The sequence below is a fragment of the Gracilinanus agilis genome, chromosome 4, assembly GCF_016433145.1.
Source record: "Gracilinanus agilis isolate LMUSP501 chromosome 4, AgileGrace, whole genome shotgun sequence".
Lineage (NCBI taxonomy): Eukaryota > Metazoa > Chordata > Mammalia > Didelphimorphia > Didelphidae > Gracilinanus > Gracilinanus agilis.
The window spans coordinates 44,001,205-44,015,200 of NC_058133.1; the positions used below are offsets into that span (position 1 = coordinate 44,001,205).

The window sequence follows — 13,996 nt, forward strand, 5'->3', positions numbered from 1 at the left end:
ATATAGTCAGTTTTGCTGGATAGTTGATTCTTGGTTGTAGCCCCAGTTCTCTTGCTTTCCAGAATATTGTATTCCATGCCTTCCAGTCCTTCAGTGTAGATGCAGCCAGATCCTATGCTGCCCTAACTGTGGTTCCCTGGTATCTGAATGACTTCTTTTTAGCAGCTTGTAATATTTTTTTCCTTGGTCTGGTAGTTTTTGAATTTGGCTATAATATTCCTAGAAGTTCTCAGTTGTGGATTAAATGTAGGAGGTGATCTGTGGATTCTTTCACTTCTCACTTTTCCCTCTTGTTCAAGAATATCAGGGCAGTTTTCTTGAATAATTTCCTGTACGATGATTTCAAAACTTTTTTCTTTTGTCATGATGTTCCGGTAAACCAATAATTCTTAAATTGTCTCTTGGAGATATGTTTTGTAGATCTGTGATTGCATCAATACAGTATTTCATATTCTCCTCAAATTTTTCATTTTTTTTGTTTTGTCTTGTATATTCTTACTGCCTTGTGAAGTCATTTGCTTCTAGTTGGTGAGTTCTATTTTTTAAAGACTGAATTTCATCTCTGGCTTTTTGGTCATCCTCCTTCTAGTCAGATTTTCTTTGTAGATGATTTTTGACTTCTATGCTTCATCTTCGAGCTGGTCAATTTTAGCTCTTAGGACTTTAATTTCTTGTTTTAGTTCATGTATTTCCTTTTCCAAATTCTCTTCAGCCCCTCTTGATTGCTTTCTGAGTTCCTGAAGTTCTTGATTTAATTGAATTTTGACATCTCCCAAAGTCTGTGTCCAATTCACTGGGGCATCCCCCTCTTTCTATTTTATTTGCTCTCTTTTAGCTTCCTGAAAAGAAGCTGTCAATTGTCATTTCTTTTCTCTTTTTCTGTTGTTTACTCATATTTTTTTTTCCTTTTGTGTTCTGCTAGTTTAATCAGATGAATTTAATAAGCTTTGATGAAAGATCTTCCCCCAGCTGGCAATGGAGGTTTGTAGTTAGGTTCTCTGCAGTCTATGGTGGGGGGAGTGTTGGAGTTTCCCTGCCCTCTGAAGACTTAGTGTCTGTCCAATTCATGGGATTAAACCTGGATTAGTCTGTATTGCTTAATGTGCCCTGAGGCTAAAACCTGGAGAGAAGGGGGGAAAAAGTGTGTGGGGGGATAACATCAAGTGTTTTTGCTGAATTGTCCAGCAGTGGGGTCCCCCTGCTCTGTCCTGCTGTTAGACCTAGTTTTCTTTCCTTTTGAAGCCCTTTGTTCTCTATCTCAGTGTGGTAAGGGTCTGAAGTTTTGTTCCATCTAAGCTGCCATCTTCTGAGCATTTTTTGCTGTGTTTCTCTGTCTTTCTCCTCTAGCCACCTCTCTGATGCCTGTGTTCAACTCCCCGAGTCTGGCACCGGCAAGGCCCTCTCTCCAGGCCAGTGCGCCCTGAGATTTCAGGGGCCGCTGGAGACTCCACACAGCCAGTGGGGGAGGGGTCCTGGGATTCCCTTTCTATATCCTTAGACCCAACAGTTCAAGAATTCAAGCCTTTTTCTTGGTGAACCTCTTGAGCTGTCTAGCAGTAGGTTTCCCCTGCTCTGTCCTGTTGTTAGATTTGGTCCTCTTTCTTGAAGTGCTTTGTTTTCTATCTTGGTGTGGAAAGGGTGCAGAGGTTTTAAGATTTGCTCTGTCTAAGCCACCATCTTCCTCCAACCCTTCTTTTTGAAGGGTAATAAGTTCTCTTCCCAAAATTTCATCACAATTATTTCCATTATAGTCCCTGGAATCTTAACCATCATTCTATTTATTAGAGTAGCTATAATATTTCACCCTGTATGCTCAGAGACACTAATAGGAATTCAAATTTGTTCTGCTTGGGCTTCTCTTAGTATTTTTTTTCCACACAGGAACATATTTCACATTGAGGTTTAAGCAATTTTCACCTGTAACCTCCATTTTGTATACTGGAATATCTTTCACTTTAGTCATATTTGCCTTTTCTAATCATCTTTTCTAATCAATATGAGGTAGCTAAGTGGTTATTGTGAATAGAATGTGGGATTTGAGAGTTAGAAAGACCTAAGTTTGAATCTTACTTCAGAGACAGATAATTTCTGTGACCCTAGGCATGTCACTTGACCTCTCTGTACCTGTGTTTCCTGATCTATAAAATGGGGATAATAATAGCCCTTATCTCTTGGAGTTCCTCTGGGGACCAAATGAATTAAAGTAGACAAAACATTTCACAAATCTCAAAGCACTAAATAAGTTCTAGCTATATAAATTTCACTGGTATAAAAAGAGATAACTCAGCCTTAAAGTTCAAGAAAAGAGAAAAAGTTCACGTTTAATAACATCTTGGTTTTATTTCTAAAAGAGATCACAGCACCCAAAGTGATATGGCAGGTATGATACCTTAAGAATAGTACTGGGGCAGCTAGGTGGCTCAGTGGATAGATAGCAAGGTCTGGAAAGGGGAAATCCAAGGTTTAAATCTGTCCTCAGACGCTTCCTAGCTGTGTGACCCTGGGCAAGTCACTTAACCCCAATTATTTATCCCTTACCACTCTTCTGCCTTAGAACCAATAAGACAAAAGGTAAGGATTTAAAAAAATAGTAATGTTGAATTGTTCCAGATTGATAGAATACAGAAAAGGATGCATATCCTTGCAAATCAGAGATTACTGGTAGAGTCAGATGAGTAATTCATGATAGAATGTTTTCATAGTTATCTTAGTATATTGTACTATAGCATATAAATCTGGACTCCATTTTGTTTCTCCCAAAGGGACCTATTGGTTTACCAGGAGAAGTTGGTATAACTGGAAGCTCTGGTGAAAAGGTAAGTTTTTCTTTACTTTCTTTTATTTATAACAAGGGTCTTGGACTAAACTCAAATATGATTTTATTTACTTTAGTAAAAGGTATATTGGGCCCCATATAAAATATATGTTACCCATATTTGTTAAGTGCCTAAACTTTACTGAAACAGTGCTGATAGTATGTCAATTTCCCTAAAGAAAAAAAAAAAGATTTTTCTTAGTGAAAAAATAATCTGAAAAGAAAATATGAGAATGCTAGTCAAGCACAGTAGATGTAAATTTTCTTTGAATTCTAAGAAAATTAGCTAACAAAAAGTAAGATCCTCTAAGGCAAACATTGATTTTTGTCTTGCTTACATTTGTATTTCCAGGCATAGAACCTGCCTGGCACATAGTAACTGCTTAATAAGTGCTTTTTTTTTTTTGACAAGTTTTGATTAAGAAAAATAAAAGGAAGCAAAAAGTTTCTCATCTTAGCAGAGTCCAGTCTCAGTCCCAACCTTTTCACTCACATTAGAAAAATCAGGTAGTTTCTTCTGAGTAAACCTGGCTATAGCTGTGGAAATTTAATTTGATTAATGAGGACTGTGAGATTATTCCCCCAGAAGTGATTTTCCATGATGAGCTCAGAGACTTAAAACATAAAATAAAAAACAAGTTTGATTCTAATCCCATTTGGAGTTGGCAAAAGCAATATCTTCTATTTCTTCTTTTCCTTTGATCCCAACTTTTTAATAGACTCAGTTAATAAACCGTGCATCAATTTCTGTCCTTTGGCTAAAGCTTGTCTTATTCTCCCACAAATTGAAAGGATAGAATGATCCCTTTCCCAAAAGTCTTATAGTAGTATCCATTGCACACATTGAAATGATGACATGAAATTAGATAATATTACACCTAGTTCCAATTGCCCACAAGCTATCCTGACTTGGATGCCCCCACTCTCAACTACTAAATTGGCCATGCTGAAAATGGAATTAATCATCCTTTATTCTTTCCAAAGCTGATACAACTCCAAATAACTACTCTGTTTCTGTCAGTGGTACCATCATTCTTCCAGAGTCCCAGAACAGAGATACTGAAATCATCTTTGACCCCCTACATCCAATCTGTCATCAAATCCTGTCATTCTTTCCAAATTTTCTTAAATTCAGCAGTTGTTTTGTTCCTCATAACCTTATTATAATAACACCCTTACATCCTAAAATTATTTTGTATGTTTTAATTGCTCTTCAATGCATGTATTTTCCTTGGTAGAATGTTAGTTTATTTGGGCAAGAAAATTGTTTGTTGTTGCGGATTTCTTTGTCTTTGTATCCCCAGGACAGAACCTGGAACTTAATGGGTGCCTAATAAATGCATGTGGAATTAAATCCATTTGCATTGTTACCTACTCACTATACTACCAATACTTGATAGATTAATCTTCCTTAAACACTGTTTTTATCATGATAAGGACATTTGTGCTTCCAATAGGTTTTGGGCAAGATGATATTTAAGACCCCTTCCAATGATAAGGTTTTTTCATAATATTTCTGTCATAATAAGGCCGCTCCTTATTATACATTTCAATTCCATACTCTTCCACTTGTATTCCAAGGCTCTCCATAGTATCTAACATTTTCCCACTAATGCCTCCAAATAAACCCATTTTCTCCCCCATACAAATAAGCCCACAAGCAGAGTAACAGAGTTGGAAGGAACTTCACTGGTCATATCATTTATCTCACAATTGAAAAATAATCAAGTTACTTGATGAGTAGCCATCTGCTTTTTGCTGGAAGACATCTGCTGGGGAAGGAAAACCTCCCTCCTAAAGCAGCTAATTCCACTTTTGGTCTGGCCCAATTGTTTTCCTTACATCAAACCTCAATTTACTTTTTTTTTAATCTTGCCAAATTTTATCCATTGTTCCTAGTTCTATCTATCTACTGCTATCAAACAAAACAAGTCAATTCCCAACTTACATGACATCTCATCCAATATTTTAAAACAGATATTATGTTGTCTCCTCCAATCCTGTCAATCACATACACATCTAAGTCTTCTTCAAGGTAAACATCTCCAGTTTCTTCAACCAGCCCTCATGAGCCACCAGTTCAACCAGGAACTCAAGGGCCTTCACCATTTTGGTTTCCCTACCCTGGACTCCCAGATTTACTCAGGTCTTATCATAGTTTTCCAGGTGATTCCTGACCAAAGCAGAAAACATAATTATGCTCACGTATGGAAAGCTGGAAGCAACCTCAAAGGTCATGTAGTCACTCTGACTCATTTATTTTCTATGAAGAAACTGAGACCCAGAAAATTTAACTGTCCTGTCCAAGGCCACAGGTGTTATTAAGTCACGTATAACTCTTTGTGACCCTATGAACCATATCACAACAGACTATTCATGGGGTTTTCTTTTGTCTTTTAATACTTTCCTTCTATCTTTAAATCAGTATTGTGTGTTGGTTCCAAGGCAGAAGAGCAGAAAGTGCTAGGAAATGGGGCTTAAGTGACTTGCCCAGGGTCACACAGCTAGGAAGTATCTAAGACCAGATTTGAACCCAGGACCTCCCATCTCTGAGCCTGGCTCTCCATCTACTGAACACTTATCTGCCACCTCATGGGGTTTTCTTGGCATAGATAACCCAATAGATTAAGGCCAACAGAAATTAAGTCACTTGCCCAGAGTCATTCAGCTAGGTCTTCTTGACTCATTTTATCTACTCAGCCATCTAACTGCTTCTAAGATCACAGGTAGTAAGCCATAAAGCTAGTATTCAAACTCAGGTCTTAATACCCCAAGCACACAAGTTCAACATTCTTCCACAACACTATACTTTTCCATATACTCCTCTACCTTTCCAAATTGGCTCTTCCCAATACCATATAAAATTAATGACTCATGCTGAACTTGTGGTCCACCAAGAACCCCCCCATATCATTTTCAGAGAATCTGCTCTCTAATCGTGCCATCCCTGTCTTGAACATATTATGATGCTGATTTTAAACTGTAGTATAAGACTAGTATAAACCTTATTTGATGTAGCCCATTTTCCTGACTTGTCAAGCTCTTTTTTGAATATTGACTCAGTGTATTAGCTGTCCATAGTCTATTGACTATCTCTCCTAATTTTCAGTCTTTTAAGCATGCCATCTATAGCTTTATTAGGGTCATTAATAGAATAGCAAACTTCACACAACCAAGCATTGGAGGCACTCCACTAGAGATCTCATTCCTTAGTGACACTGTACAATTAAAGACTACTTTTGGTGATCCAGCTGTTCAACTAGGTCTGAATCCATCCACTCAATATAATCCATCTTTTCCAAAAGCATTGCATGAGAGATTTTATTAATTTTTCTCTAAAATCTGCATAAACTATTTCCACATCATTTCCCTATTATACTCGTTCAGTAACCCTAACCCTGTGAAAAAAATATAGGCATTGTGACAAGATGTGTTCTTGATTAAACCGTGCAAATTCTTTGTGATCACCATTTCCTTTTATAACTGCTGACTAAGTATCCCTTTAATACTTTGTCCTAGAATTTGGTCAGGAATCAAAGTCAAGCTCATTGACCTTTAACCTGCAGATTCCATTTTCTTCTCACTTTGGAAAATCAGGACAAGATTTGCCCCTCTGCAGTCCCACATTGTCTTCCCATCATTCAAAGATCATCGGCATTAACACCCTCTGCTCCCTGCAATTGCTTCCATCTGCCAAACGTATTTTGGCTTTTTTATGTATTTAAGCTCAAATGTTTCTACTTGGAATATATTCTCTTCTTTATTCCTTTTATCCAAATCTGCTTCAAGATCCAGCTCAACTCCACGAAATTTTCATAAAATACTGATTCTTTCTTTCTAGCCTCCTATGTTATTTATAGCCAGTGGTGCCCAACTTAACCTTATTTCATCAAACATAAACAATGGAACATCATATAAATTTTAACTCTTATTATCTTATTGATGATGATAAAAATAATAATAGCACAACTTCATCATTTCCCAGCATTTCATCTGCATAAGTTTTCTCTTCCCAACCAAGTCACAAGCTCCTTGAGGACACTATGTCTTCAAGATGTTCTGAGAACAGGAGAATGTCAAATACATCTTTTTTGTTTTATCTTCCTATCCTACTGTCTAATGTCATAGATAGTATTCATTTATTCACTAAGTAAACATTGATGAAGCCCACATAATGTGTCAGACAATGTGCTAGGTACTGGAGATTTTCACAGACTAAAAAATAAAGTTCCTGCCCTCAAGGATACTATATTCTATTGAGAAAAAATAACAGGTACACTAAAAAATGTAAAATATTTAGATGGTAGATATAAAGTAATTTCTAGGAGAAGTATACTAGTTACTAGAATAATTCACATTTTTTTGAAGAAGAAGTAGCACTTGAATTGGAGTTTGAATGAAGGTAGGGATTTTATGAAAATGAGAAGGAAGAAATGTACTCCTGCCATGGGGGACAGTTTGTATGACGGTTCAAAATTAGGAAATAGGAAGACATATACATCAAGTAGAAAATAAGTAGATTTGGTTGTAATATATAATGCATGTATATAGTACAATAAGTCTGGGAAGATAGGGAGAAGTCAGATTGTCAAGGATATCAAATTCCAGACAGATCAGATCTAGTTCTAGAACAACAAAGATCCACTAGAAATTCTAGAGCAGGAGAAATGCATAGTAAGAACTGTGTATTGAGATTAGTAGTTTGGCAGCTATATGGGAAATGGACTGGAAAGGGGAAAAACTAATGCAGAGGTGGCAGTTTAAAGACAATTACAATAATACAGATGAAATTGATCTTGAAGTAAATTGAGTAAGACAAATAAGTAGAAAGTAATATGTGAGGCTATAAAGATAGAATTGACAGTACTAACAAATGATTGGGTATCAGAAATGAAGGGAGAAAGGAGCCAAGGATGTCTCTGAAATTATAAGCCTGGATTAGTAGGAGTATGATGGTATCATTGACAAAAACCAAGAAGTTAAAATAAGGGATCACTTTAGAAGTGGAAGTAAGGCAATTATGAATTCTGTTTTGCACATCCAGTTAGAAATGAACAAAAGGTAATTAGTCATTTAGGACTAGAGCTCAGAACAAAAACCAAAAGATGGACGCATAAATCTGAGAGTCATCTGCATTGAGATGAGAATTGAATCATGAGAACTGATGTGATTGCCTGATACATGTAAAAAAAAGAAGAAAAGGAGGGCTCAAAACAGTCCTAGGAAGAGTACATACATACATAGAGGTTTGGGTGTGGGTAATAATCTAGGCACAGAGTTTAAGGGGAGACCAGATAGGATTTGGAGGAGCAAATGGGGAAAAGCAATATCATACATGCACAAACACACACACAAATATACATACACAAAATAGAATATCTAGAAGGAAGTAGTAGATAGTATCAGCTGCTACAGATTGATCAAGAAGGATGATATCTGAGAAAAGTACACCATATTTGTTAAGAGATCATTGGTAAATTTAGAGGTCTCAGTTTCAATTGATAGTGAAGCATGTCTGGCCAGCAAAATATAATAATATATATTATAAATATATATAATAAGATAACTGATTATTTTCTTTATTTACTGAGATAAATTTAAAGTGGAATAAAAATCAGTACCAATGAAAACATTTCCCAAAAAGTTTTAAATTACTGTGATGTTTCATCTTACTAATTAACCTATGTATGTTGGTTAATACTTCCTACTCAAAGTTTACAAAAGCTCTAATAGGAATCAATAATTGCTACTCAAGTACCAAGAATTGTTACTCTCTTTGATGTCCAGTTTTAATTAGGGTAACCCCCAATGCCAAGACTGTATTCTGTAATATAATGGGTAAACAAGCTAAAGGAACAAACTTCGGTACAAGGTTATAACAGATTAATTAGTAAACATTTACAATGTATGATAAATCTCTCTCGATATTCATATTTTTCCACATGCCATCAAAACCTTAGAATTCTCTATTTATAAGGCTTCGTCATACAGCATATAGATATTTTTGTCCTATTTATATGTCCATTATCCATAAAATCACTTCATCCCTGGAACCCACAGCTCCCCAGACCTCTCTTCCCCTGGGGCCTCTCCCTCCCATTATTTGGAGATGAATAGCTCTTCCTAGAACTTCACTCTAGAGTGCCCAGATTAGCCATATCTTCATTTCCCACTAGAATGCACTCCTCTTGTCTTTTCCATCCTGTTTCTCCCTAAGGTGCCTTTCCCAATCCACATATCCACCAGTACTTTTTAGCTTTCTTTTCTGTGTTCATGTGCTATCTTCACACATTAGATTTTAAACTCCTTGAGATCAGGGTCTGTGTTTTTTGCCTTTTTTGAAATCCTCAGTACACCTTATAAATATTTGATTGCATTTGCCTCAAATTAAGGAGAATTTTCATATCCAATTCTTGAAAAAGAAATTTTACAGTACTTTTACTATACCAAAAATTTGCCTATTTTGTAAGATAAAAGTTTCTTTATAAAGATGTCCCAACATTCTTAGTGTAGTTTTAAATTATTAGAGCTCAAAATTTATTTTTAGAAATAACAGCCCATGAATTTTAAAAGTTTGGGACTTGACCAGTATTAGAGATAAAGGACAAGTGAACTCTATTTTTCTTTTTTTTTTTCTTTTTTAAAAAGGGAGAGCGTGGGAGCCCAGGCCCAGTTGGTCCACCTGGAGAAAAAGGAATCATGGTAAGCAATCAATAGTTTGAAAAGCATTTACTTCCATAAAGTCAATAAAGTTGAGGCACTCCAAAAATAGATGATCTTATCTTGAATTCAAGATAGCGCAAAGTATTATTTTTTAGTATATTTTTATTGGCAATTTTTCCCCTTTTGGGTTTACTTCATAGGCTGTCATATTGAATTATCAAGAACATACATCAAATGGCATAGTCAAGTGTGAACAAAGGAATCTTTGAAGTTTTAGGGAAATGATAATGAAAGCACAAAAGTATCGTTAAAATATAAGAAAATAGCAAATAATATTCTGCTACTGCTCATAATTTATATATTCCATCATGGCCATTTTGTAAACCATAAAGGGAAAAAACCTATTTTCTGATATTGTTTGATGTAGGATGGGAAATTTTCATGTAATTCTCACAGAATCATAAAGCAACTGAATCTGAATTTTTTGTAATACTTTTATATTTTTATTTCAATTACAGGGATATCCAGGACCTCCTGGAGATCCAGGGCCCATAGGTCCTCTTGGATTACCTGTAAGTGCAAAAGATACTTTATCTTTTCCATTGAAGATGAACTTTTAGCCTGCTTTTAAACCCATCTTTATATTGCGAAATCCCTGTGGCCTTGGGAGCCACCATTAGCTTTGGATTCAAATGATTTTTGTTTGAATCTTGGCCCTTCTACTTCCTAATGGTGTTAACTCAAGCTTCCTCATCTGATCATTCTTGCCTATCTATCTCCTATTTATTAAACCTATTTATTAATGTAATGTCTGTGTATAAGTAAACGAGGTCATCGATACTGTATTACCCAAAGAAAGACTACTGCACCTTCAAACATCAACTTTTCAAAGCATAAATTCATTCTCAAAACAGAAAGGTTTCATGGAAAGTAAGGTGGATCTTTGTTTACAATAAATTTTGATTTATGAATATTTTAAAAGACAGTCAATATTTGTTTCAAAAATCAACTTTTAAAATTTAATTTTGACCTTCAAAAGTTTAAAAGTGTACCATTTGTAGCTTGTACAAGTTTTACAGTTTTGCAATTAAAGACCAAAATGTTCTCTAGTTTAATTGCTTTCATAAATGTGTCACGTGTTACGCATTTTAATGTGAAGTCTGAGATTTAGAACGGGAAAGACATTAGAATTCATTGAGTCAAAAGAATCTAAGCCTTCAGATTCCCAGAGCAGCGATAATAGCTCCACGACTAATTCATTGTTTCTATTGAGGCTTATAATGACATTACTTAAAACTAATGTTTTGTTCTCGTAGGTTCCCAGATATTTTGTATCCACATTCACTTGCACACACACAGATACAAATGATCCCAAATTTAAGATGCTGTGAGATTCCTTTTGGCTTGTATCTGCTGACCCATCCTGAATGTTATCTGAGGCTAAATTTGGATTCCCCATGGGGTCTTTCATTTGAAGAGTGTGCCTAGTGCTTGTCACCCTACCTTTAAATGGCTTTGTCAATCCACTCATTCAACAAGCATATATTAAATATCTTCTGGTGTAAAGACCTAAGCTAGGCATCGAGACTACAAAGACAAATCCAATGATCCATGCCAACTTGGCTTTCTCGGAAGGTGGCTATTTTTTATTTCATAGATTTTTTTTTCTGGTCTTTACGGTGGTTTCAGAGGATATGTGTACATGTATGTATATATGTATGTCTGTACATACATATGTATGTATCTATGTGTATCTAGGTATTCCCAGCCCTTAACATATTGGCTGGTACTTTGTGAGAGCTTAATAAATGCTTATATTCTTTCCTTTCCTTATAAGTACTTCAGACTTGATTTTGAAGACTCTAGGAAAACCTTTTTTTATCAACTTGTATTAGGTATATTCTGTACTGGCCCATAGCCCCCTAATTATTTTAAGTTGATTCAAAAATCTCAGATCACATTTTCTTAATCATCTCTTCACTTCCATTGTGGTACCCTATAAAAAAATCATTGGAATAGGAGGTCAGGAAGCTTAGGTTCTTATACCAGTTCTGGCCCTAACCAGTGACATGAACTTCCCTAAATTATTTTACCTCTCAGGCCCCCCTTTTTCCCCTTTTGTGAAATCAGAGTGTGAACAGGATGGTTTCAAAGTTCGCTTTTAGGTTGAAAATTCTAAGATCTCATATTCTTATGTGCTTCTATTCAGGGTCACTTAGGTACGAGAGGGCTACCTGGGCTACAGGGTCCAAAGGGACAAAGGGTAAGTAACATGGAAGTATAAAATGTGTCTTCATCAGAGAAACAATTTCAGAAGTGTTAAGCACACAGAAAATGTCAGCGTGTGCCCTTGGTTACTGTATTTGTCGGATTCCATCATGCATTTCAGAATCCTCATAATACCACAGCAATTGTCAGTCTCCCCTCCCGAAGACAGCACTGGACCGAATAGAGTTTCTTGACCTCATTAGCCACCTCCAGCTCTCCCAGACACTTTGAATGCGAGAGAATACGTGAAGTAAAAGGATTCCCCACTAAGAAAAGTTAGATGTCTAGGAGAATTAGTCATTCCATGACATTATAAGAGAAAATTGTTAAGATATAAAGACCACAGAGAAAGGAGGTCAAGATAAAAAGATTGAGGAGTGAACTTGGAAGCAATCAGAGGGGTGCAAATTTTATGGAATCAACAATTCACTGCATGCTGGATAAAATAAGATATGGAGAATCTCACTTTAAGAAACTGATGCGCAATCTTCAGACAACAGAATACTGAGTACCAACCCTGTTTATACTATGAAAAATTTTGAAGGATTTTATGAGGCCGCTAGCTGATAGAGTAGGGAAAGCCCTGGACCTGGAGTCAGGAAGACATGAGTCCAAATCTGGCCTCAAAAACTTGCTGTGTGACATAGGATAAGTCATTTAACCTACCTTAACATGAGTTTCCTAATTTATAAAATAAGATGATAACAGCACCTACCTCCGTATTTGTAAAGTTCTTTGCAAATTTTAAAATACTATATCAGTGCTATATATGATGATATAATATAGCCATATTTTGAGCTAAATACAATCCTTTGGTTGAGGGAGTGAGGAATAAAAGAACTTAAAGAGTCCTCAGGTTCTACATTTGTAAAAAGAAAAAAATATATAATATTGAATAGTAAGACAAATTATTATTTGGATTTTTTATTATTTATATTTCTTATTTTTAGGGGCCTAGAGGTCTAGATGGTCTTCCAGGAGAGCAAGGAATACAAGGTATTAAGGTAATGTTTGATTTCCTCATTACACATTCACTTAATTTCTATACGGTTCTGCCTGCCTACCCCATGAAGGCAGGTAACATCTGGTTAACAGAACTCAGGTCTGAATTATCTCTTAGTTTAAGAGGAAAAAAATTTTTAATAAATTTTCCTCCCAATGCACATCAAAAGCAAAAAAAAAAAGTGTAACCCTTTCTTTTTCAGTAAGGAGTTCTATATTTTGTTTATTGTTTATACGTGTGTGTGCACTGACATGTACACACAAGCATGACTGTGAGCACTAGCCTGCATTTATTTTGAACTTATTTGATATCAATGCTTTGTTAGGGAGAAAAAGGCGATCAGGGGAAAAAAGGTCTTCCTGGACTTATCGTAAGTCATAAAAATATTTCAGATGAAGCATGTGTATTCATGATTTGAACTGGCTTTCTAGGTTATTTATTACCTAACCTAGCCTTTTCCTTTTCTCTTGGCTAGGGCAATGCTGGAAACCCAGGAGAGAGAGGTGCTCAAGGTAAACCAGTAAGTAATGAAAAATTAGTACTAAGCCATATCATACTAGGGAAAACATGGCGGCCAATGGAGAGGGGAGACTTAGAATCAAGAAGACGTGGAGTCTGATATGTTGACTGACAATTAGTAGCTTTGGGACCCCAGGTAAAACATCTCTGAGACCCAGGTATAAAATGAGGATAACACAGTCATATCGGTAGTTCCCACCCACAGGGTTGTTGTGAGGACCAAATGAGACGTGTACAAAGGGCTCTGAAAATGTGAAGGTGCTATGGAAATCTCAGCTATCTTCATCTTTAGACATACACACATGTAACTGTGTGTGTATATATATGTATACATATAATTTATTATAATATTTTATATTATATATCATATCGTTATAAACTTATAAAACAAGTATATGTAAATGTACGTGTATGATTTTATATATAGATATGTATGTACATATAATTAAATATATGTTAAAGTGTGGATAGAGTTGCAAAAATATATTTATAAACACCTGCAATATCTACATATATGTATAGATGGGTATAGTTATAATATTTAACATTTGTTATTCATATCTATAAACGGACACATATCTGTAGGTATGCATTGCTACAAATACAAATGTACCATATGTATATGATATATGAGTTGTTATATATCACATAATTACAATAAACTGTACATTGAAGTACATTGTATGCTCTATATTATATTCCTATATAAATATATCTATGTCTGCAGA

General features: G+C 35.6%; 1 protein-coding gene across 1 annotated transcript in view; it reads left to right on the forward strand.

The window, feature by feature from the left end:
* The window catches only part of COL24A1 (collagen type XXIV alpha 1 chain), a 407,511-nt gene that overhangs the window by 265,658 nt on the left and 127,857 nt on the right, over positions 1-13,996 (forward strand). The window contains exons 25-31 of the mRNA XM_044674850.1: positions 2,763-2,816; positions 9,464-9,517; positions 9,997-10,050; positions 11,688-11,741; positions 12,697-12,750; positions 13,075-13,119; positions 13,225-13,269. Coding sequence (XP_044530785.1) covers positions 2,763-2,816; positions 9,464-9,517; positions 9,997-10,050; positions 11,688-11,741; positions 12,697-12,750; positions 13,075-13,119; positions 13,225-13,269 — 360 coding nt within the window. The remainder of the gene's footprint in view (positions 1-2,762; positions 2,817-9,463; positions 9,518-9,996; positions 10,051-11,687; positions 11,742-12,696; positions 12,751-13,074; positions 13,120-13,224; positions 13,270-13,996) is intronic.